This window comes from Geotrypetes seraphini, chromosome 11, assembly GCF_902459505.1.
Source record: "Geotrypetes seraphini chromosome 11, aGeoSer1.1, whole genome shotgun sequence".
In the NCBI taxonomy this organism is placed as follows: domain Eukaryota; kingdom Metazoa; phylum Chordata; class Amphibia; order Gymnophiona; family Dermophiidae; genus Geotrypetes; species Geotrypetes seraphini.
Window position 1 is genome coordinate 138,790,273 of NC_047094.1, and position 26,329 is coordinate 138,816,601.

Below are 26,329 nucleotides of genomic sequence, written 5' to 3' on the forward strand. Positions count from 1 at the left end.
AACAGGGTGGAGTTAGTCCAGAGGAATTCTACTAAAATGGTTGGTGGTCTTCATTATAAGGCAGACTTAAAGTTCTCATATATACTGTGGAGGAAAGGTGGGAGGGGGAGATATGATAGAGATGTTTAAGTTACTACATGGCATAAATGCGCAAGAGGCAAGTCTCTAGAGAAGGAGAGGGCTTAGGACAGTGGTCTCAAACTCAAACCCTTTGCAGGGCCACATTTTGGATTTGTAGGTACTTGAAGGGCCTCAGAAAAAAATAGTTAATGTTTATTAAAGAAATGACAATTTTGTATGAGATAAAACTCTTTGTAGTTTATAAATCTTTCCTTTTGGCTAAGTCTTAATAATAATATTCTCATTTATAGCTAAAGAGATATGATCAAGAAACTGTTTTATTTTACTTTTGTGATTATGATAAACACACCGAGGGCCTCAAAATAGTACCTAGCGGGCCGCGAGTTTGAGACCACTGGCTTAGGATGAAGTTAAGAGAGGTGATAGGCTCAGGAGTAATCTAAGGAAATATGTTTTTACTGAAAGGGTAGTTAGTATATGCTTGGAATAGTCTGGACAATGTGTTTGAATGAAATAAAGCATGGGACAGGCTTAGGGATCTCTAGGGAGAGGAGGAGATAGTGGTTGGCTGGATGGGCCATTTGGCCTTTATGTGACATCATGTTTCTGTGAATTGTGTTGTGGAAACGACATCTAATTTCCCTAGGGTTCTGAATGCCACCATTTAGCTGTTTGAAAATAGACTTCTAAATAAAAGAGAAGCCAAGCTGTGGCAGGCTCCCGCACACACAAGAAAGGAGGAGGAACAGCCTTTCTCCCGGCTCCCGCCAGAGGGCGCTCGGGTCAGGCTGAAATCCGACAGTCCTCCGCACCTTGCCACGATGGGCGGAGCGCAATCGAAGAGCTCCGCTCCAATCGGGGAAGCGGGGCGGGGCCGTCGGGAAAGTTTTGGAGCCAGGTGAGCGTGCGCTTCCTCCCTGCGTCTCGCGGTGGTGCTCTGGGACTGGGCTTTGCTGAGCGAGTCACGCGCCGCCGATGCCAGTCGCACGCGCCGGCCTGAGCGGCTTCCCGCCCCCTGGGAGTGCGCGCGCTGCGCCTGGGCTTCGAGCGGCGGCTGCCGGGGTTTCGGTGGCGCTTTCCTCTGGGTAGAAGGCAAGATGGACGCGGGTCTGGAGAAGGAGTGCAGCGCGCTGGGAGGCCTCTTCCAGACCATCGTCAACGACATGAAGGTAGGCGGAGGGTGTACAGCGCTGCGTATCCATGCCGTTCCTAGGGCGCTAAGGTGCGATGCCAATGGAAAGTTTTTCTGCACCCTTCCTCGTTTTGAACTTTGATAGCAACTGCTTTTAGCTAAAGCTCCGGGATAAAAGCTGAGGCCTAGCTATGCAGTAATATGTTCCCAAACTTCCAGACATAATTCACCAGCATTCAACACTTAGGTGGTGGGTTCTCCCTTGCTGCCAAACATCTAGAAGTAAAAAAAAAAAATCGGGTTCTTCATTTCAAATATGGCAAAGCACACACATGGCATTTTCAATTCAGAATGGGGTAATTCTATTATGGGCCTTGATTCGGTTAAAGAATACTGTACTAGCATAAGTTGGCATTTATATATGATAAATAGATGTGCTAGATTAGTGTGTAAACAGTATTCTCTCTGGATTGAGTGATCAAGAAGAATTCTTAAGACATCCTCAGGCTCTTGGCAGGCACCAAATTAAAATTTATTACCTTAGTTGGATCTGGTGACTGTTCTTATTAAGCCCCTGGCCCAGCTTCCTTCTGACATGAAGACAAAGCTCTGTTTCAACTTCCACCTTCCCTAAGTCCTCCATTATTGCCTAAGTATAGGCAACCTGTTTGAATGTTTTGGGGCCCTCCTCTTTTTGGAGGGGTACTGGATCTTTGTTGCTGACTTTAGGTTCTTTGGAAGTGGGAGTGAGTGGGGTGGTATAACCGTGACAGCAGGCAAAAGTGAAAGGACTAATGAAAGAGACCCTATTCAAATCCATAAAAAATAATGGGTAAACTCTGTAATACTGTCCACCCCTTTACAGGATTTCCCCCATCTTCTCAGTACTTTGCCTAAAATTGGTCTGTGGGTGGATTTACTGAAGTCCTTACTTAGGGTTATTTTCGGCTTTTTTGACTTTGAAATCTCCTAGCAACCCAGATGCATAATGTGCTTCAGTGTTGCCTACTGAAATCTGAATAAAATCCTTTCAAATGAGACTGCTGTGCATTCATGACTCTTCTGGCTATGAGTTATGTTTGCAGACCTTTATCTCCACTTTTTTTTCCTGAGCTTGTTGCATTTTGAAAATGCTCTAGAGCAGGGGTGTCCATCGGTCCTTGAGGGTTGCAATCCAGTTGGGTTTTCTGGATTTCCTCAATGAATTTGTATGAGATCTATTCTTGTGCAATAGGTGTGTCATTCTGGACTGGCGGGTAATATCCCCTTGTTTGTGAGCCATGCAGAATGAATCCATTTGGCTTTTGAATCCTTCCTTCACTAGAGCTCTGTTGGCCCCTTCAATTTTTCCTTCACACAAGCCAGAAGGAGTGTTTCTGATCTGCTCTATATATTTATTTTTGGTCTTTTTCAGTCTTTTTGCTTTTTGGAGGGATGGCTTTTGGTGCTCAGAGCTCACCCCGTCAAAGTTTCAGTTCTGCCTGTATGGAGAAGCAGACTTAGATCTACAGCAGATAGGCTAATCCCTCTATGGTACCTGTTTGCTAGCCTGCATGAACTTTTCTGGTGCTTGGGGTTCATTCCCCCTGTAGCATTGTTTGCCTTTGCATCTCACAGAGGCTTGAGTGCAGACTGTCAGGCATCCATATGGGGCTCAGCGGTGCTCTTGTCCGCAGGGGTTCGAGACTCAGTCACACTGGTCCGATTGAAAGCCCGAAGATTCAACTTTGGAGGAGTGGTTTGTTTGAAGCAGTGATTTCTTCTCACAGATTAAGCTACCTTAGGAGCTGAGAAGCAGGCTGCAGCACATTTCCAGCACAGGTCACACACAGTAAGACTGCTAACAGCTTTTGAGGAAATCGGAGGGGGGGGGGGGCGTGAAAGTCTTTAAAACCTTCCTCTCCTTTTTTTTTAGGTTTTTGCCCCTTCCCTTAGGGTTCCTCACCTCTTAAATCCCCAAATTGTTTGGGGTTTGTTTGGGTTTTTTTTTGTTCTAGTTAAAGTGTTTTTGAGCCTGCCAGGGTGGCCATCTTGGATTTCCCAAAAATTGTTTAAAGTTTTCCAGAATCTTCAATTCACCTCATTTTGCCTCAAAACTGGCAGGGATGGAGTCCTTAGGCTCCTTTGTCCTCATTTCATGCCAGTTTTGTGCTGGATGGGTGCCTGAAGAGCACCCTTGCACCACATGCCATGCATCACATGAAAGGGGGGGGGGGGTAGGAGTGGCCAGCTTAGCCTCCCCTTTCCTCTCTAGAGCTGAAAAATAGTTGGGAGTCTATTGTTTGGAAAAAAAAAAATTCCTTCCAGAGTTCTGGAATGGCAGTCATTCTAAGCACAGGAGCATGGAGGCTGTGGAGCCCAAGAGACGCAAGCCAAAGTCATCTGAAGGAGACTCTGTGCTGCCTAATACGCCATTTTCTTCAGAATTTGTCAATCTGATGTTGAGAGCTTATCTGGATAGATAAAGATCCCCAAGGGAAGTCTGGCAGTTCACTAGGAGGCATGGGATAGGCTTGTGAGTAAAAGTAAAATTTAAAAAAAAAGCACGGTCAGCGAACGCATGCGTGGACCATCTACCAACAAAGAAGATGGTCTGCGCATGCATTGGGATCGCTCAGTAGTGATCCATGCAGTCGGTGGGGGGACGTTCCTCCGATCACCCCCCCTTTGAATATTGTCCCATTGTGAATTGGTCGGCCTGCCATGGATCGGTCACGATCGGGCAGGTTAGTGAATCGGGCCCTATGAATGTAAACTGTAACATGTTAGCTTTTTGGAAAGGATGGGATATAAAAATCAAATAAATAATACTTGAGTACCTGTTTATTAGTCAATGTAGTGTAAACTGCTTTGATGTCTGCAGAGGAAAGGTGGTATATCAAATAAAGATAACCTTGGGAGTGGTTAGGATTTGATATGGACTCCCTTTTCACTCCTGAACTCTAAATTCCAATATGTTGTGAATTTTTTTTCTAATGGTATATTCAGCTAATTTTTATAATACTGGAACAGCCTGATATTGTCTTAGAAGCATTTATCTGGTTGATTGGGCGGTTGCTGAATTTCACTGTAGACTTCCTGAAGATTGCTGAAGTGGTTTGGTGAAAAAGCCAGGAAAATATCTGAACAGTAATATTCAATGCTGATATTGGGATAAAAAGTTATGTAGATACTGGTGTTGCATATTACTGTTATCCAGATAACAGTGGCTGCTGTGTTTAAAACGATCATGTCCAGCGTTTGAGATTGACCTGATAGAACATAGTATCACAAGTTTCAAAAAGCATAGCTAGAAGATAATCTCTTGTTTCATGACCAGGAATTCTCTGTGCTTACCCCATGCTTTCATTAATTCTGTAGCTGTTTCTCCACTGCAAAGGTAGTGAATGACTGACTCGCATGGTGGGGAGTTCTCTCTCCATTTTGCCCGTCCTAGTAGTGCATGGTTTTGTTACTCTTGACTCACTAAGCTGCCATCGTTGTGCTTCTGGTGAGCTCATCACTGCTGTCACTGTTGTTAATGAGTTGAAAGGGCATGGATGAGACAAGATAAACTACCGTATTTTCAGAGTAATGGCATAGGTGAGCATGACTTAAGATTTTCACTGTTTGAGCAAAAGGTCTACAACTGTCAATAGTGAGTAACAAATGTATTAAAATAGTTAAATAATGAGCATTGCATGCATCGTGTTTATCTTTTATGGAAGATTCTGAGATGGGCTCTTTTTGTGATCTCTTTGTATTAATGTTTTTGGTGGGTATCTTCCTTGTTTGAATTTTAGTGTTTTCTGGGCCAAAGGTATACAAGTTATGTAGCAGTGAGGTGAGAGGCTGTTTGTACTGCACCTCTGGCTGTACTGTCTCTTACAGTATGTCCTGGAATGACAGCTGGTGCTTATAAACTGAACTATCTCTAGAAATATTTGAGAGTATTAATTAAGGCAGTGGTTCTCAACATGCTGAACGCTGTAGTGGGAAACTAACCGCCTCCCCCCTTCAAAAAAAGCCTAAATATCATTTTAATTGTTTTACAAAATCAGATATATTCTATTAACAGAATTAGTATTGACATGTATTAAATTTAATTCCTTATCAGCAGCAGATGAATCCAGATGAGCGAGTTAAGTCCACCTACCAGCAGGTGGAGATAGAGAGCACAAAGTTCAGCTCTGGCATATATGCAATGGTATGATCACTGGTGATTCAGTATTTTCTATTTCCGCAGGTGTATGGATGGTCTCTCCTGCTTCTGGTTTCATCTGCTTTAATTGTACAAAATCAGATTTTACTAACAGAATTGTTATTGACATGTATCAAATATAAGTTTTTTCTCATAGAATTTGTCTTCACTTTATTTGTGAGACACAGAGGACATAAGAACGTGGAAGGGTATAATCAAAAGATATATCTAAGTCCGTTTTGGGCTTAAGTTGCTAGTCGCCCAAAGTCGGACATGGGAAAAGGTCCATTTTGAAAAATACGTCCAACATATATTTTTTTCAAAAATTGACTAACTATGTCCAGCTGTGTGATCATCTAGACCGCTAAGTCGTCCATCTTTATATCCCATTTCATCCAAAAATTCATCCAAATCAAAAATGCCTAGAAAAAGACCTTTTGGATGTGGGCGGGGTCAGCAAAGTGATGGACTGGACACCCAGACATTGCACCTTGTAGGGCACTACTGTGAACTTCACAAAAAGGGTGCCACATACACATCTCACCACAACAACCTTATAGGTCATGGTGAGCCCCCCAGAACCAACTAGACCCACCTGTCTACCACCCCAATAGCCCTTATGGCTGCAGATGCCACTTATATGGCAGTACATAAGGGTTTGGGGGATGCACATGTTTCACCATGCATGCAGTGGTTAGAGTGGCTTTTGGGCCTGGGTCCTCCTCTCTATGGTTCACTAGCCCACCCCTCTCAGACTATTTAAGCCACCTCTGTGCAGCTATACTAGGCTTTCCTTTGCCAGATCTCCAGGTGCTGATGTTCTGAAGACAGATATGTAAAGTTGTTGTTACGTCTGTTTCGATTATGAGCCCCATAAGCTTTAATCATACTGGGCCAGGCCAAAGGTTCATGAAGCCCCGCATCCTGTTTTCACCAGTAGCCAATCTAGGTCACAAGTACCTGACAAGATTACAAAAAAGTAAAACAGATTTTATTCTGCTTATCCTAGAAATAATAAATGGATTTTCCCAAATCCTTCTTAATAATGCCTTTTAGACTTTTTTCATAGGAAATTATCCAAACCTTTTTCAAATCCTGCTAAGCTAACTGCTTTTACCACATCTTCTGGCAGTGAATTCCAGAGTAAAAAATATTTTCTGTTTTATTTTAAATGTACTACTTAATAGCTTCATTGCATAACCCCTAGTTCTAATATTTTTAGAAAGGGTAAACAAATGATTCACAACTAACTAGTCACAAAAGGACTAACACCAGCTGTATTTAGTGGAGCAACACTTATTTAGTTTAATTTTAAGGAAAAGTTGGATGTGTTATCAAAAGTTGCATGAAAATGATCTGCTCGTTGAGCTCAGAACATATAGACAGAAAGAACATATAGTAACATATAGACAGAACATATAGTAACATATAGAAAGAACATATAGTAACATATAGACAGAAAGAAATTCTGTCTATATGTTACTCTTCTGTACTCTGCCCCTGCTGTGGCAGAAGGAAGTATACTCAGGCTGATTTGTGAGAAACTGGAAAAAAAAAATTTGCTTGGTTTCTCTACAATAAATGTAATGCTTTTTGCTTCTGAAATATTGGGGATCCTGAAGGGGCTATGCAGAAGCTCAGTGTACTTTAGAATGGGACCTACTTCCTAGATAAGAGATGTTCAACAATTATGTCTAAGTTGACTTAGGTCCTTTTGCTGTTGAGGGCAGTCAGTATACGTGTTTTGTGTTTACATTGTAAATAGCATACTGTAATCAAAGAATTACAACAGTAGAAATATTGAACTCTGTCTAGCTTATTCTTGCTGTCCACTGCCTTGTGTGGTGACAACTACATTCTAATAAACATCCCTCTTCCCAATTACAGAAAAAGTACCAATGTTTAGAAACAGAAACCCCCCTAAACTACAATCTTTGCCAGCAATACAAACAACATGGGAGAATTAAAAAGAGAAATACATTTCCTCCTGTATGGAGCAAAATACAATGGCATGGCAGAGGGTAAGTCTGGATGATTGGACATTTCATTTTTTTTTTTCTTTCTTTGGCTTTAATAATTAATTTAAAAATACCTTCAGCGCTCCCCGTCCCTCCTTAAACAGGCACCACCAAACCTGTCCCAGAGCAATCCTACTCGCTCCTGCCCATGCTCTGTCAGTGACGAAATAGCTGCCGAGACTTCCAGGAGCGGTATCGCGATGCTGAGTAGACTGCTACAGCACCAGGGAAACAAGGTAGGCCTGGGGGGTTTCCTCAGGGTTGGTGGTGCCTGTTTAGGGCACGAGGGGGAATGCACTGAAGGTATTTTTATTAACAATTATTAAAATCAAAGAAAAAAAAAAAAATGAATGTCCAATCATTGGTGGGGGAAAGTCTCCTGGTTCAGGGAAAGGGGGGGCTGGGCTGATGACCCCTGAAGCAATCCGGATAATTAAAGTTCAGATAATTTCACAAAACTAACAATTTTCTAATCTCTAGAAATTGAGAATGATTTATTTACAGAGTTCAACAAATCCCAAGGCACCAGGTTGCCATGGCGACTAAAGATTGGACCAGCCTGAACATATTGGCAGCTCATTCTGTGCTGAGAAACGAGAGCAGCATTAGTGGGCAGGCTGTCTTTTTTTCCTTCTCCTCCCTCTGGTAGCATCTCTGAAGTGTGTGTGTGTGTGTGTGTGTGTGCACCCCTTTCCTCCACCACCTCAGTGCTGAAAAAAGCAATTGCATGTCGAACCACAGCCACCTCCTCTACCACCAGATACTGAATGTAACATTTGAAATGCATGGTTTAGATTTTGTATTTAGTGCAGAGGAGGATGTAGCCTGATGGCACAGCTGCTCTTGTTTCCTTCCACTTTTGATCATTTTTTTTTTTGGGGGGGGGGGTGTTTGCGGTTAAGGCAGTGAGACTTGGGTATCTGTGGAGGGAGGAGAGACGACTGAGTGTGTGCGTCATGGGGGAGGAGGGCTGGTTGGGAGGAAGAGAAAGTTGAGTGGGAGGGTTGGGGTATTGAGGGAAGGGTGTATGCCACAAGCATATATAAGTTGATGGTTATCGAGAATGTGTTTGTGAATGTGTGTGTGATGGGGGAAGGCAGAGCGAAAGGTTAGGGTAGCCTCTGTGAAGACATTTGGCATACTAGCAACTGCAAAAGTAGCCAATAAGCCAGTAGCCTTGTTGGTAGGATCAATTTAAATTTTTGTTTCAAATAGTAATTTATTAATGAAAAGACAATGTGTTATAATCATAAGACACTACAATTCCAAGGCTTTGAATAGACCAATAACATGCAGTTGGTGTCCCAGTATTGAACAGCATTGAACTTGGGGGTTAGTGCCCAAGAAAAGGATCTGGGTATCATTGTAGACAATACGATGAAACCTTCCACCCAATGTGTGGCGGAGGCCAAAAAAGCAAACAGGATGCTGGGAATTATTTAAAAAATGGATGATTAACAAAACTAAGAATGTCATAATGCCCTTGTATCGCTCTATGGTGTGACCTAATTTGGAGTATTGTGTTCAGTTCTGGTCTCCTTATCTCAAGAAAGATATAGTGGTGCTAGAAAAGGTTCAAAGAAGAGAGACCAAGATGGTAAAGGGGATGGAACTCCTCTTGTATGAGGAAAGACTAAAATGGTTAGGGCTCTTCAGCTTGGAAAAGAGACGGCTGAGGGGAGATAGGATTGAAGTCTACAAAATCCTGAGAAGAGTAGAACGGGTACAAGTGGTTCGATTTTTCGCTCTGTCAAAAATTACAAAGACTAGGGGACACTAGATGAAGTTACACAGAAATACTTTTAAAACCAATAGGACAAAATTTTTTATCACTCAGAGAATAGATAAGCTCTGGAACGCGTTGCCAGAGGATGTGGTAAGAGCAGATAGCGTAGCTTGTTCTAAGAAAGATTTGGACAAGTTCCTGGAGTAAAAGTCCATAGTCTGTTATTGAGAAAGACATGGGGGAAGCAAGTGCTTGCCCTGTATTGGTAGCAAGGAATATTGCTACATCTTGGGTTTTGGCCAGGTACTAGTGACCTGGATTGGCCACTGTGAGAATGGGCTACTGGGCTTGATGGACCATTGGTCTGACCCAGTAAGGCTCTTCTTATGTTATGTCATGGTACCATACAACCACCCACTCCCAATCTTCTCTCAGTTCAGCTCCCCAACTATATCCCTATAATACTACTGATATGGAATGACCTGTGCTTACATGCTTTGTGAAATGATCAAATTAATAGCCCCACCACTCTTACCCCCCCCCAAGGCCCCAACCATTCCAAATCTAAGGACAATTGTGCCCCTTCTTAGAAAAACAGGGAAAAAGAAGGCAGATAGACTACATGGCCTATCTAGTCTGCCTAATGCCATCTATTATCCGCTCTCCCTTAAAGATCCAACATATTTGTCCCAAGCTTCCTTGAATTCAGATACTATTTGTCTCCTCCACTGGGAGGCCATGCCACACATTCACTACCCTTTTGTGTGAAAAATTATTTTCTGAGGTTACTTATGAATCTATTCCGTCATCCTATTGCCCCTCATTCCAGAGTTTCTTTTCAATTAAGAGATCCGCCTCATGTGCGTTTATGCCATGTAGGTATTTAAATGTCTCTATTATATCTCCTCCCACTTTTCTTCTAAAGTATACATGACATCTAACAAGTCTGTCCCCATGTGCTTTATGATGACCATTTTATGATGACCAACTCCATCCTGTTTCTATCTTTTTGAAGGAGCGATCTCCAGAATTTTATACAATATTCTAAATCAGTGTTTTTCAACCTTTTTACACCTATGGACAGGCGGAAATAAAATAATTATTTTGTGGACTGGCACTGTTCTGCGGACTGGATGGGCAGGGGAGGGCTTCAATGGCTGGGAGGGTGTAGATGGGCTGGAGTAAGTCTTAACAGAGATTTCGGCAGTTGGAACCCAAGCACAGTACCGGGTAAAGCTTTGGATTCTTGCCCAGAAATAGCTAAGAAGAAAAAAAAAAAAAATTTAAATTGAATCAGGTTGGGCAGACTGGATGGAACATTCGGGTCTTTATCTGCTGTCATCTACTATGTTACTATGTTATTATGAATGTTGAAGAACACGGCTAAGTCGTGGCCACACCCCGCCCAGTCTCTGCCCCAGACTCTGCCCCCATAATAGTACTACTTATGAAACTATTTTTTCCATTCATTTTTCATATATGCACACAATATAATCTTATTAACACATAATTAAACTACACAAAGCACACTGTATGCTTCTCAACATTCATTCCTACCAGAACACAGATAACCGCTAGGCAAATATGGAACCAAAAACTAAAAAGTACTAATGTATACAAACAAACCCTAAGACTCTATATGCAGTACAACCCCAGAGAAAAAGAAACAAATGCATTTTTTCCTGAACAGTGCAAAATAGACAGATATAAATTCTCAAAACTTATGCAATTCGATCACTACCATTCCGCCTACCTTTGTTGTCTCCCTCCCTCCATACTGTGCCTTACCTTCTGGCCTGCTCCCGTCTGGCCATTTTATGCCGCCCCGGTGTTATCTTTAGGCTGGCTCCCTCTTCCTCACTGACGCAGTGCACAAAGTCGGATACTGTGCTCAGAGAGGAAGGGTTGGAGTTTGGTAATATAGAGGAAGAAGCGGCAGCTTTTAGCGTTATGTTGTATCTGGGCAGTGACCCGAAGATTACAAACAGACAAAACAAGAAGGATATGAGCATTGTCCACAGAGACTGAGAACGAGGGAAGTGGAGAGGTGGGTTTAGGCGGGAAGATGAGCAACTCTGTTTTAGCCATATTAAAATTTAGATGGCAGTGAGACATCCAGGTGGCAATGTCAGGCAGGCTGAGACTCATCTGGGTTTCAGTAGAGATATTTGGCGCAGAGAGGTAGATCTGGAAGTCGTCAGCATAGAGGAGATCAGCGCTCCAAGTGAGCATGTGTAGATTGAGAAAAGGAGTGGTCCTAGGACAGAGCCTTGAGGTACACCAATTGATAGTGGGAAGGCTGTGGAGGAGGAACCACCACTGCATACACTGAAGGTGCGATAGGAAGAAAACCAGGAGAGGGCAGAACCCTGGAATCCCAACAAGGACAGCCTATCAAGGTGTTCAACAGCATCGAAGGTGGCAGACAGAGAAAGATGAGTAAAGAGTAGAGTAGGTCCTTCCTTCATGTTATCCATATATCAGGGATGTCTTGCAGAATTTGATATCTGCAAAGAGGCAAATCTTATCAGACAGCCCTTTAGCAATATCACTTACAAAAATCTTAAAAAGAGGAGGCTCAAGAACTGTACCTTGAGGCACACCACTGGCAACATCCCTTTCCTCAGAGTGATCTCCATTGACTACTACCCTTAAGTACCGGACCCCTCGCTGTAGGGGAGCTGTCCAGAATCAGCAGGAGTTTTTCTTAACTTTGACATTAAATTTTGCTACTTACAGTTCAGTCATTAATAAAGTATTTCTCTGGTGCCACAAGACTGGGGGATTCTCCTGTGTCCAGTATTTCTTTTTTTTTTTTTTTTTTTTTTTGCTTTATTTATATTTTAAACAAATTATCAAGAATAAACTTCTTGTACAGAATATGATTAAGTCCAACATAATAGCTTAACAAAAGAAATAACATTTAATATAACTAAATTACTATTTACTCAATCAAATTAAAGTCCCAAAATTTGAGGATCCAAGGTGTTTCCTGAATGAGAAAACTATTTAAAGAAAAAAGATAGATTGAAATTACAAATTAGGCGGTTAGTTGAGAGTGAATTTATGCATTAAGTTTTTCTTTTTCCCCTTCAAGGCGCTTCCTAGAGAGAAATCCTGTCAACTGAGAGGGTTCAAAGAAAATATAGTTGCAAGACTTGTACTTAATTTGCAAGGATATCGTAAAAGAAATAATGCCCCATTGCAGTGACCCCAGGCTTAAGAAGCAAGAATTCTTTCCTTCGTTTCTGAGATTCCCTTGTCACGTCCGGAAATATTTGAACTTTATGTCCAAGAAATTCTTTGTCTATTCTTGAAATAAAGCTGTAATATCCAATTTTTGTCTGGTGATAAGACCACCGTCGCTAATAGGGTAGCTGAAATAGCTCCCTCCCTCATTGAGGATTCCAATAATGTTGTTAGATCCATCTGTTCACCTTGGCCTTGTTGTTCTAATGGATGTTGTTCTTCCAAATTTTTTGGTGTTGGCAAATAGTATATTTTAGAAAAAGGGGGAAAGGCATCATTTGAAACATTAAGAACTTCACAAAAGTACTTTTTCAAAAACTTCTTTTGCTGATAAAGAAGGAATCTTTGGAAAGTTCAAAAATCTAAGATAATTCAACCGCATGTTATTTTCCATCATTTCCACCTTTCTCCTAAGGTTAAGGTTATCCTTAATCAGTGTCGTTTGCACCTGATTTATTTCTTTATTTACTTATCTTTTTATCTATTTTTTCCACATTGTTTTTCATCATTATATTTTCCTGTTTAAGTCCATTTAGTTCATTTCTTTGTTCTGAGAATTTCTCTTCTAATACTTTAATTTGTGGTGCCAATGTTTGTCCCAGAGTGATTACTAAATCCCATATAGAATCTAGGGTAACATTCGTGGGTTTAGGAACAGAAAATATACTTGCAGGTATTGTCCCAGCTTCCACTGAGATGGCAGTCTTCTCTCGCTGCATGCCTTGCTCCAATTCTAATACCCTCGTTGTTCCCACCGCAGTTACGTTCTCCTCAAGTGCTTCGCCCATTTCAGCCTCCCGGGAAACGGAGTCTGTCTCTTCGGACTGGCTGCTTTCCCGTGGAGAGCTAGCACACTGCGGTTGAGGGGGTGGGGTTCTGGCATCGGGGCTCAGAGTCGATTCTAGCCCAAGGAAACTCGCCATGGCCTCACTACTTCCTGGCAGTTCCAGCGGGCGACTCCCCGACGCAACTGCCTCTTGGTTTAGTCACCGCAAAAAATGCTCCCTGGTTGTCTGGAGAGGAGTCTCCGGGCGCCTCGAGGCTCCAGATGCGCCTTTTCCTCTCCTCTTCGGCATCGATAAAGCGAAAGGTAATATTTGTCCGGGTCTCTGCTAGCGTCTTATTCGCTCTCAACATCTCGCAGCCATCTTGGATCCCCCTTGTGTCCAGTATTTCAAAACAGTTTTTCATGCATTTGCTTTCCTTGATTAAAATTGCTCATCTACATCTGAGGTGTGGGCGACATTATTTTGGCCTATCAAGTCTGCCAGATAACTCGCAATTCTTCTTCAGTAGACATTTCTGGGGCTCTGAAAAGTATGTATATAAGTGCTTGGCTCTGCCTCAGCCTTGGCCACCTGATATCCTTACCCAGCATGTCCTAAATGCTTGCAGCTGAGAAGTATTTATTTTATTTGTTGGGATTTATTAACTGCCTTTTCATGAAGATTCACCCAAAGCAATTTACAATACATTTAATAGTAATTGGGTATTCTTAAGTATTTTCCCAAACTGTCTTGGCAGGATCACAATCTGATTGTGGTACCTGGAGTAATGGAGGGTTAAGTGACTTGCTCAGAGTCGCAGGGAGCAGGCTGGGATTGAGCTCACAACCCCAGGATACTGTGTTATATGCCAGTGTTTCTCAACATACAGTATGGTGTGCAATCCACTTCTTGGGGGTACGCGATAGTGCTTCTAGATTCAATTAAATGTATTTGTTTCCCCCCTCCCCCAGTCAGCACCCGATACCTGATGAAATTCAATGATGATTCGCTACCCCCTGCCCCCAATTCGATGGTGATTACCACTACTACTTTAGGTTGGAGTTGGAGGCGAGGCGAAACAGGCTTCTCCTGGACTGCCTGCCATGGTGTTCCTCTGCCGCATCACCAGTGATGTCATCAGCAACGTAGCAGAGGGAAAGCCCTAACAGGCAGACCAGGAGCAGCAGCCTGTTTACCACTGCTACTTTAGGTTGGAGTCGGGGGCAAGCCGAATCAGCACTAAATCGAGGGGGGGAGCAAATTATCATTGAATCTTGTTGCAGTATTGGCAGCTATTCCAATATGCTGCCTGCTGCTGACTTGGAAGTCTCTCTGCGGCAGAGGGGAAACTTCCGGGTTGGCAACAGGTAGTACGTGAGAGTCACTGACGATACCGCAACCTGAAGAAGCAAGGCTTGGAGTGCAGGGAAGAAGGAGAGGAAGGATATCTGATGGCACAGGGGGTGGGAAGAGGTAAGAGGAAGAAAATCTGATGCTAAAGGGGGAGATGGAAAGATGGGAGAGTTGAGGAAGACATGCATGATGAGGGGAGAAGAAATTGCAAATAATGGAGGAGAGGAAGGGAAGATGGTACATGGAGGGGGATAGAGAGATTTTATATAGCAAAATATTACTGATACACAGTGTAAGAAAATTTACCTTAGGAAAATAGAAGACTGGGCATCCAAATGGCAGATGAAATTTCATCTGGGCAAGTGCAAAGTGATACATGTTGGAAGAATAATCCAAATCATAGATAGTTGATGCTACGTTATTGTGTAGGAGCTGCCACTCAAGAAAAGATGCCCGACCTTCCAAATTCCTAAGGACCTCATGCAGTTTTTCTTAGTTGGCATGTGTTGGCATATGTTTTAAGAGCTTTGGATAGTTTTGTGTCATCTGCAGATGTAATCGCCTTTTGTTTGTAGAGCCATATATGTTTTTGTTTACTTTTCTTACATAATGATTTGCTGCCATTTTATAGTTGGCTAGGACCACTGTTTTTCCACTTATGTTCTCTCATCTTGTCAACTCTTTCTCATATTTTTCTGCTTCTGCAAATGGAATACTTTAATTTCCATTTAGCGTGGTTTCTATTTTCCTCTTGGCTACTTGATATCTCAAGATGGCTGCAGAAGGTTTTATGAAGGAGTGCTGGTCATTTTGATTGGCATTTTATTTAACAAATAGCAAATGTATAACTGAGGAATCGTAAATAGAGGTAATGGCCAGTGAAAGTCTTAAGCAGTGTGGTAGGTTAGGGTTGTTTTTTTTGTTTGGTTTTTAACTGCATGATTATTGGGTTGAATTTGACCAGTCAGGCACTCCATCATAATTGGTGCTGATTTTTTTCTGTTTCACTTAAACCAAGATATTTTGAGGACCTGGATGAGCATCAATAACTTCTGCAGAGCTGTGTGCAATAGTATTGAATCATATTCATTCTATCACTATTTATGTTTTGCACATCTGTTGCTACCAAAGGAAACTTTTTTTTTGGCATTTGGAAAAAAATAAGGAGCTGGAAAAGAATGTTAAAAATAGATTCCAAGAAACTATAAATTTTTCATATAGAAAAAAACAGTCAAGCTTAAGAGGAAAATAGTGACTCAGCGGCACCAATTACTTCATTTGCCAAAAATTTGAAGTTTCTGGAAAGATGCAGCTCGTGTAGAATAAATACTTTTTTAAAACACTTTGCTGTAGCTGAGGTACTAAATGCAGTATAGTAAGCAGTTGTAAAAAAAGAGGGAAAAAAATTTCCTTCCTTTCAAGTTGAGTAGGTTTTTCTGAGGACAAGTGGGACATTGTGTTCTCACATATGGGAGATGTCATCTGATGGAGCTTTGGCATGGATGCTGCCAAGCATTTCAGAAGAATCTTAAAATTTTGGGGCTTTCTTTGGTGCTTTTTCTGTCTCCTTTTTTTTTTTTTTGTGGCCCGTTGAGGTTTTTATTTTTGTGCCGCTTCCCGTTTTTAATTAAAAATTGAAATGTTTGATTTTGCTTCAATTGTTTCTGCCCGTTGTCCCTTAAAATTCTCAGTGGTTTTAAAGTGTACTAGATGCGGCAAAACAATTTTGACTCGCATTCACAATTGGTGTTTTGCCATACTGGGACCTGACCACACAGCCTCTTGTCACCTATATTCTAAAATGCAGAAGAGAACACAGAAGTAGAGAGGACCAATGTGAGAAATGTTTTAGTGCTTCTGAGTCTTGTCTACTGGAATTGGGAAGTGGCGGTCCCTACTGCTGGCAGAGTATTTTCCCATTCCTGTACTGCTCGTTCTGTGCACTCACATTGGACGGGAAGGTACCTGCTCATGTGTGGTATGGTGCCACCACAGGCATTGAGATTCTCTGAATGCTGGGCAGTGTCCGTGCTGGGATTCCCATCAGATGTCACCCTTATAGGAGAATACATCTCAGCTACAGATGAGTAACTTCACTATCTGGTAGAAATGTAACATAATGTGACTGAATCAGCTGACTCACCTTATCCAGCCATTGACGGAAATCTCATTTTCTGTGGTTGATCTTAAGATATAAAGATTTTAAAAAGTTAAAGGGGTAGCAGAGACAGTTGTAGGATTTCTTGAAGGTAACAAAAATAACTTGAAGATGATTGATTGCTTCAGTACATATATTGCTTCTTATTTGATGACACTGGCTAAAACTAGTTGAAGGCCTTAATTGTTTAATAACTGCCCATTGTCCCTTGTATAGGTTCAGGTATGGGTCATCCACCATTACCACTAGAATTGTCAGCATTCTTTTCTCTCAACTTTTTAAAGCATGAAAATTGGGCTTCCATAACACTTGTATTTTGAAGGCTTATACCAGCAGATCCAAATCCTTAAAAGTTCATATTTTTCCTTGAAGCATCTTTCATTCATCAAGTCTTTTTCACAGTCTTGAGTTTGTCCCTCTGATGTTCTAGATTGGACTGCCCTAGTATTTTGTCACTAGAGTATTTATATAAATTCCCTGAGTAGTATATAAAAGTTTATAAATAGGTGACAGTTATTCATTGAAATCCACTAAGCAGAATATTAAGTCAATAAATACAATCCAGAATGTAGCGGTTAACAGAACATGCGCTAGCATTATCTCCCCAAATAGCAAGCCTTCATTTGCTTTCTTTTAAACTCCAACAAGGGCACTAGTTGCTGCTGACTTTATAAGCATTTGCCCAATTAGTCGCTTCATTCAGAAACTGATGCAGTTCTTGCTTTCAGTTTAAGAAGTTAGAGATTGGTTGTTTCTGGAAACCAGTTCTTTTCAATCTCTTTAGAACAGATCAATAATAATGTCAAATGAAGGATCTGATTTCTTTAAGATAGCAGTTGAAAAGTATGGGAACAGTATAGAATTATATATGGATTAGGTTGAGTTTTTGAAATGTAAGGGGTGGGAGAGAGTCTGATTATGATTAAGTATTTATGTTTTTATATATTTTTGTTACCTTTTCTACAAAAGGGATAGGTTTGAAATAAATGAAATTTCCTTAGCAACAGCAGCAGATGAATCCAGAGACCAATGGGATAGCACACATCTACCAGCAGGCGGAGATAGAGAAACTGATTAACAGGTGGTCCTATTGGTTGGCACTCCTCCTGTATCTCCAGTATGCTCTATCTCCCAGCAGGTGATGGTCGCTATTCAACTAGCTCCTGAATTCTGGCTGTAACTGGAAAATTATTTTCTCCTGTTGAGGTTTCTCTTCAGTGAGCTGGCGATGCTATTTCTCCAGTTGAGATTTTCTCTTCAGTGAGACAGGGGTGTCCGGCTGAATGGTGCCGGCTTTAGGGATTACACCTGGGTCCCCCCAGGTCCCTGCCTCACCCTCCCTCCAATGATAGAGGGTCTGACTGGGTCTCCATTTTTTCTTCTTTCCCTTCTCTGTTTAAAAAAATAAATAAATAAAGGGAGACCACAGTTGCTACATTTTGCCCTGTTAGTGCTGCACAACCAACTCTTACTGGCTTCAATTGGCCCTAACAACAAGCTTGTGAGTTTGATGTGTTTTTTTGACTATTGTTTGAACTTCAGGTTCTGTTTGGGAGTCTTAGTACTATGGTTCGGTCAACGTACATTTAAGGAATGGATATTTTATTGAGGCTGTTTTTTTTTTTATGACTAGAAATCCGTTGAGGGAGCCAGGACTTTCCCACCCTTTGCATGCCCGCGCTTAGTTTCCTTGTTGGTTACAGCGCGACAGTAGCGGTGCGATTTCATGCTTGCACTTGTTCTCCTCGTTGGGTTTCAGTGCAGCAGTAGTAGTCCTGTTTATTCTGAGGCTCTCTTTTGCCGGTGGTGAAGAGTAAAACTGTGACTGAGTTCAAAGAAGCGTGGGATGAACACAGAAGATTTAGAATCAGAAAATAATATTAAATATTTAACTAGGCCAGTTACTGGGCAGACTTGCACTGTCTGTGTCTGTGTATGGCCATTTGGTGGAGGATGGGCAGGGGAGGGCTTCAATGGCTGGGAGGGTGTAGATGGGCTGGAGTAAGTCTTAACAGAGATTTCGGCAGTTGGAACCCAAGCACAGTCCTGGGTAAAGCTTTGGATTCTTGCCCAGAAATAGCTAAGAAGAAAAAAAAAAAAAAAAAATTTAAATTGAATCAGGTTGGGCAGACTGGATGGACCATTCGGGTCTTTATATGCCGTCATCTACTATGTTACTATGGCCATGTGCACTGATTGTGCAGGTGCCGTTTTATAGCAACATGCATGAGATGGGACATGTATTTTCCGGCGCTGTGGGAAGCACCGCAACATTCTTCTGGTTATTCCCCGAGTCTGATTTTCTTTCTGTGCAGGCTGTGGCAGGGTAAATTTTGCTGAGCTTGAATCCGACTATGTTTCTAGGAGCGTTGATGCAGCAGCCACGTGTTGGCGAGAATCAGGCGTGCGCTTGGGTCTCCGGTGATGGCGGGAGTGCTGCAGCATTCCAGTAGTTTATTTACAGCTGACTTTGGTCAGGGTATGCCGCGGCTTCTCTCCTTTCCGGTTCAGACAAGTTGTACGTGTTTCACCAGCTTTGGGACAAGCTTGGGCAGATTTATATGTCTATGTCTGTGTTCCTGCTGTATTCCCTTGAAGGAAGCTGCTAGTTTAATCGGACTCTGGGGTTAGCACTCAAGGGGATTACCAGACAGACTCTGACCTGTGCTAGGTCACCCAATCTCGGTTTATCTCTGGACTGAGCCAACATACGGCAACTCACGGCACAGTGAGATCAGCAGTAAGATAGTGCCCTGTATTTCACATGGGTATCTCATTGTCTCTCTTGGGGCAGATTGAGCCTTTGTTTGTTGGTAACTGTCCTTATTTGGGCCTCTGTGCTACACTGCATGTGTCTGGTTGGATGTGGGGGCGCATGCAGTAGATGCGTTTAGTGCTTCGGTTGTTTCCAAGTTCGCGCTGTCTCTATGGCCATAATGACACTTTGCATCTTTCTGTGGCCAGGACTCTCTTTCTCTATTTCTGAGGGGGCCTGGACTTCAGATTTCCATGCTTATCATGCTGGTTTCTCCTGTCGCCATTTTCTCATGGTTCATGCTTAATGGACCCCCTGACCAGACAAGAAGGGCTGTACAGCTCCTTCTAACCAGGAGCCAGTTACCTATTCTATCAAACCTGCGGAGGAGCAGGTGCTATGTGGCTGTTAGCCTCATCCCTGAAGCTCTCGGCGATGTGAGCTTTGTCTGATACCTGTTAGGATGCTGTTGTTTTCCACAGGGCGGTAGATGCAGCATCTTGATTGCGTCTAGTATGTATTCACTTTAAAGGACATACGTATTTTGCTCACGTTGCATGGAGTTAGTACTGTTTTCATGGTTCCAGTATACTCCTCTTTACATTGCGAAACTTGATTTTTCCTAGGAGAATTTCTTTCTTCTTACAGATCCTACAGTTCTCATCCTGCCGTTCACTTCATTCTGAGAGGATCTTGACTTCTTCCAATGACTCTTCAGGCTTTCTCATGAAGGGGAAGACGCTATAATGTCAGGTCAGGGGGCTGTGTACATTTTTCAGGATGCTTGCAACTTTGCATCCTCAGGTTTCCGGTTCGTTCTTGGAGTCTCTATGTTTTGTGTTTTCCTAAGTGTTACTGGTCCTCAGGGCAGTTCTTGTAGTTCTTCAGGAACTAAGGGACGTTGTTCCACTTACTGCATGGTGCTCAAGATGGGGGCATTGGGCAGGCTGGATCCCATTCTGCTGAATTAGTGTCTCAGGGTTACACATTTCTGCAGAAAAACTGGGAGAATATTTACATTTTCACTATGGACTCTGAATCAGCACTAGGTTTGCTTGCCTTTCTTGAAGCAGCGCTTTCGGTTTTAGCACATGCCATTTTGCCTATCCAAGGCTTCACGAACATTTTAGAAAATGTGGGCAGTGGTACCATTTTGGTGCTACCAGGCAATTCACCTACTTTCTTCTTGACTGACTGCTTGATTCAGACGTCTTCCAGTCAGGCCATTTGACTGACACGGAAAGGGTGGTTTCTTTTCCTCAGTTCTTTGGACGTGAATCTTCAAATCTACACAACGCTCTTTTCTCCTGTACTATTTATAGGTATATCGGGGCGATGTTTTTATTCATATAGGAGAGAAATGTGTTTCTTCCCAGAGACTAGGGCGATGGGTCACAGTCTCAGGTTTGCATTCTTCTTCGGTCACCATGACCAAGAGTATGGGATTCTGTACAGGTTCTAAGATCCATGTTGCTGACTCCACTGGGAACTTCAACTTGCTTTCCCATTATAACGCTACAGCAGTCGCTTTTGTTCCGGTAGTTCCCGGTATCTCAGAGCTCCAATTATTTGGTAGGCTCCTCAAGCATCGCTCTGTATGATTTGGTGGCTCAGCGAGATTTCTCTTTTCAAAGGCCTTGGTCTTTGCTGGACTAGCTCATGGTCACCAAACCTCCCGGGTTGGGGGGTCCATCCTCAGCTCCAGGAGTCTGGTCTTAAGAGGTGACTCGGTACTTGTTCATTCTTCTACTCTAGAGCATTGTCAGGCTACCATTTCTGGAGCTTCAGACCATTTTTCTGGAATGACGCTGAAGGTCTTTTCAGTCAGTATTATGATGGGGGTATTTCTCTACAGCCTGGGCAGTAGGTGATGTACTCAGTTGTCGGGTAAAGTTGTGGTACTACTTCATCTTCGGGTAAAGTTGTGGTACTACTTCATCTTCCTCTTCTGTTGGCAGATCATTTTATGGGTCAGGAAAAGAGTTTGGATAGACTTTTTCTCCGCAAAATCTGAGCATGGCCCATTTATTGTATGTTACAGTGTACAGCGCTGTGTATTCTCTAGAAAGTGTAAATGTTAGTAATAGTGAAATCTTCTACATCCTGGATATTGAGAATTTTGGTTCAGGCGTTCCAGCTCTTTTTATGGAAGTGAGATCTCCTGGAACTAGACCTCATGGCCTTGTCTCAAAATTCTAAGCTTCCTAACTTCTTCGGCGGGTACAGGGAGTGGGAATCAGAGGGGGTAGCAGTGTGGCTTCTTTCTCGCCTCTGGTTTCTCTTTTTTCAGTGTTTTCCCCTGGCTGATGATGGATTGGATTTGCCATCTCAAGCTCGCTTTCAGGGCATAGTATTTGTAGAATCTCTGGATTGGCTGCGCCATCCTTGCTATGCGGATCTGATGAGTCTTTCGACAAGCTGGACTGTTGAGTTTCCTGGTATCTCCAGATTTGCTCACCTAGGGTCCGATCAACATGGATATTTGTACTACTTTGGTATTACGACCTAGCTTTTGAAAAGTCATGGCTGACATGTAAGGGTTATGCGAAGCAGGTTGTTTCTTCTCTTATTCAGGTGATACAGACGTCTTCACCTGTGGCTTCTGCTTCCTTTTGGAGGTTTTTCCTTTTTTGGGTACTTCTCAACATTTGCACCCTTCCAGAGTTCTTTTTTGGCACAAGTGTATTGCCTAGGGCTTAGCATTCAATTCCCTTCAGCTTCAAGTGCCATTCTTAGCTTGTTACAAGGGCTAGGTATATTGCTCTTTGTTTACATCTCAGCTTCATGTAGTTCAGTTCCTAAACGGAGTACGGTATATTCGTACACCTCTTAGAAAGCCCTGTCCAGAGTACAGTCTTAAGGTACTTCTTCGCAGTTTACCGAAGGCTTCATTTCATCCTTGTCTTTTAAGACTCTAAAGGGATGTGCCGTTGAACACGGGGCTTCTTGTGGCCTTGGCTTCAGCTCGGCGGTTTTCTGAGTTGCAGGCCTTGTTTAGCGAGGATTCCTATTTCTGATTTACAAAATCTGGGGTGTCAGTTTGGACAGTTCCACAATTTCTTTCTAAGGAGGTGTCATCCTTTCTTTTATGACGCTCTCATTTTTCCTTCCTTCTTCTTGGGAGGAAAAATGGGGAGACGTGCTTTTATTCATTGCATTTTTTGAAAGTGCGTAGCGTTCTCCTCGAGCAAGGTTTCTAATGACTTTTAGTTGTTTAGATCACCTTTTTGTATTCTTCACGGGACGCCTCAAACGTATGGCGGTGTTCAAAGCCTACATCGTTCAATGGATCCAGGAGGACATTCTTTACGCTTGCTTGATGGCAGGGAAGCAGTTGGCGAAAGAACTTCATGACCATTCCCCAGAGCGATGGCTACTTCTTGGACTCGGTCCAGAGGTTTTTTCCTTGGAGGAGTTTTGTCTCGTGGCTACTTGGTCTTCCGAGAGTGCTTTCTTTCAGCATTACTGGTTGGATGTGGGGGCGCATGTGGTAAATGCGTTTAGTGCTTCGGTTGTTGCAGAGGCGGTGTTTGCTTCCCACCCAGATTGAGGATTGCTTTGCTACATCCCATTGGTCTCTGGATTCATCTGCTGCTGTTGCTAAGGAAGGAAAAATTATGTTCTTATGAGGGGCAAGGGCAGAGCCAGAGAGGATCGAATACAGAGGGCGAACGACTGGCTGCGAGGATGGTGCAAGGAGATGAACTTCGGGTTTCTGCACCATGGAGAAGCATTGCAAGGACTACAGGGACACGACGGGCTACACCTAACCAGAAGAGGGAAGAATGTCCTTGGACACCGCCTAGCCCGCCTACTCAACAGGGCTTTAAACTAGGTAAGTCGGGGGAGGGTACAGGCACAAATAACATACCAGGCGAACTAAAATGCCAATACATTTTTGAGGCTGAGGAAAGTAGTCACCGAAATTCTGGGTCATGGGTGAGTGCACACACTTTTGAGTCGGGAGTAGGGTCACATCATATTTATGGGTCACATTGTAATTCCGGGTCTAGGGGGAGTACACACTGTAGTTCTGGGTATATGGGGAGTACACATTGTGGTTCTGGGCCTCAGGAAAGCACAAATAACACAAACAATGCTAAAGGTGTTCAAATAGCTCAAGCAGGAATATCCCCACTGAGACGTAACAAAAATATAACATGGAGGGTTATGTACGTCAACGCACACAGTTTAGGAAACAAGATCCTGGAATTGGAAACAGAAATAAGGAATGCCGACCTGGATGTGGTGGCGATATCCGAAACCTGGCTCACAGACTCCCACGGGTGGGACATGGTCATACCGGGTTACAACTTGCTTCGCCGGGACAGAGATGGTAGGATGGGAGGGGGTGTAGCATTATATACTAAAGATGACATTAAGGTCACGAGAATCTCAGATGTCCAGTATACTGAGGAATCCTTTGGGTTAATTTGGCCAGAGGGAAGGACAAATGCTTGTATCTTGGTGTAATTTACAGACCCCCAAGACAACAGGATGACCTGGATATGGAAATAATCGAAGATATAGAAAATATCACCTTGCGTGGGGACACAGTATTGCTAGGTGACTTCAACATGCCTGATGTGGATTGGGTTACACTTACTTCTGCTTCCGGCAGCAGCAGGAGACTATTAAACTCTATGAAAGGAGCAAGCCTCAGGCAACTGGTGTTGGAACCGACAAGGGATCAGGCAATACTGGACCTGATACTTACCAATGGAGAAAGTGTCACAGAGGTCTCGGTGGGCGACACATTGGCCTCCAGTGACCACAACATGGTATGGTTCAATATCAGGAAAGGTTTCACTAAATCTACTACACTAACCAAAGTCCTCAAATTCAAGGACACAAATTTCAAAGAAATGGGAGACTTCGTTCACCAGGCGCTACAAAGCCAAAAAGAAACCGATAACGTGGAAGACATGTGGTCGACTTTGAAAGCAACCATACAAGAAGCAACAAACCGCTATGTAAAATCAGTAAGTAAACGGCGAAGGAACAATAAGCCACATGGTTTACTGCGGAGATCTCAGACCTGATCAAGGAGAAGAAAAAAGCATTCATCTCTTACAAACAATCAGGGAAGCAGGACTCTAGAGCAGACTACCTGACCAAATCAAAAGCCGTCAAAACAGCAGTCAGGGAGGCTAAATTCCTCATGGAGGAGTCTCTAGCAAAGAACATCCAGAAGGGAGATAAATCCTTCTTCAGGTATATCAGTGATAGAAGAAAAAACTCAGGCGGGATTGTACGTCTTAGGAAACCAGACGGAGACTATGTGGAAAAGGATTCGGAAAAAGCCCAACTATTAAATGAATACTTCTGCTCAGTCTTCACCTGAGAAGCGCCAGGGCTCGGCCCTCAGCTACAGACAAGGGTTGGCTCAGTTGACCCGTTTAGTAACTTTGAGTTTACGCCCAGCAGTGTCTACGGTGAGCTGTCAAAGCTCAAGGTTAACAAAGCAATGGGGCCGGACAACCTGCACCCCAGGGTGCTTAGGGAGCTGAGTGATGTCTTGGCAGAGCCACTGTCCGCGCTCTTCAACCTCTTCCTTAGTACAGGCAGCGTCCCGTTGGACTGGAGGACGGCTAACGTCATTCCACTCCACAAGAAAGGCTCAAAGATGGAGACAGCAAACTACAGACCAGTGAGTCTAACATCGATAGTGAGCAAACTAATGGAAACTCTAATCAAACACCAATTAGATAAGATCCTGGTTGAGGAGAATCTACGGGATCCCCGACAACATGGATTTACTAAGGGGAGATCCTGCCAATCCAACCTGATCAGCTTCTTTGACTGGGTGACAGGGAAGCTGGATATTGGGGAGTCCCTGGACATCGTGTACCTGGACTTTAGCAAAGCATTCGATAGCGTACCACACCGCAGGTTACTGAGCAAGATGAGTTCTATAGGATTAGGTGACACATTGACGAAATGGGTTGGGAGCTGGCTTGGAGGTAGGCTCCAAAGGGTGGTGGTGAACGGCACCCCCTCTGAAATGACGGAGGTGATTAGTGGAGTACCACAGGGCTCAGTCTTGGGCCCAATCCTATTCAACATCTTTATAAGAGACTTGGCAGAAGGGCTTCGAGGTAAAATAACATTATTCGCCGATGACGCCAAACTGAGTAATGTAGTGGGCAAATGCACAACAGACGAAGATTCAATGCCCGACAACATGATGCACGACCTACTCCTACTGGAGCAATGGTCTAGGACATGGCAACTCAACTTCAATGCCAAAAAATGCAAAGTTATGCACCTGGGCAGTCAGAATCCATGCAAGTCTTATACCCTTAATGGCGAGATCCTAGCAAAAACGGTAGCAGAACGAGACTTGGGGGTAATCGTCAGTGAGGACATGAAGTCTGCCAATCAAGTGGAGCAGGCTTCGTCCAAGGCAAGACAAATCATGGGCTGCATACGAAGGGGTTTCGTTAGTCGTAAGGCGGAAGTCATTATGCCATTGTATAGATCCATGGTGAGGCCCCACCTGGAATACTGTGTGCAATTCTGGAGGCCGCATTATCGAAAGGATGTGCTGAGACTGGAGTTGGTGCAAAGAATGGCCACCCGGATGGTCTCGGGACTCAAGGATCTTCCATACGAAAAACGGCTTGACAAATTACAGCTATACTCGCTCGAGGAGCGCAGAGAGAGGGGAGACATGATCGAGACGTTCAAGTATCTTACGGGCCGCATCGAGGCGGAGGAAGATATCTTCTTTTTCAAGGGTCCCACGACAACAAGAGGGACATCCATTGAAAATCAGGGGCGGGAAACTACGAGGTGACACCAGGAAATTCTTTTTCGCTGAAAGAGTGGTTGATCGCTGGAATAGTCTTCCACTACAGGTGATTGAGGCCAGCAGCGTGCCTGATTTTAAGGCCAAATGGGATCGGCA

The 26,329-nt window shown here is 43.2% G+C and overlaps 1 protein-coding gene across 1 annotated transcript in view; it reads left to right on the plus strand.

The window, feature by feature from the left end:
- The first annotated feature begins 985 nt into the window (after nucleotides 1-985).
- LOC117368898 (protein MTSS 2-like) overlaps nucleotides 986-26,329 on the plus strand; it is a 157,311-nt gene continuing 131,967 nt past the window's right edge. The window contains exon 1 of the mRNA XM_033962642.1: nucleotides 986-1,250. Within this exon, the coding sequence (XP_033818533.1) occupies nucleotides 1,179-1,250 (72 nt within the window). The 5' untranslated portion in view covers nucleotides 986-1,178. The remainder of the gene's footprint in view (nucleotides 1,251-26,329) is intronic.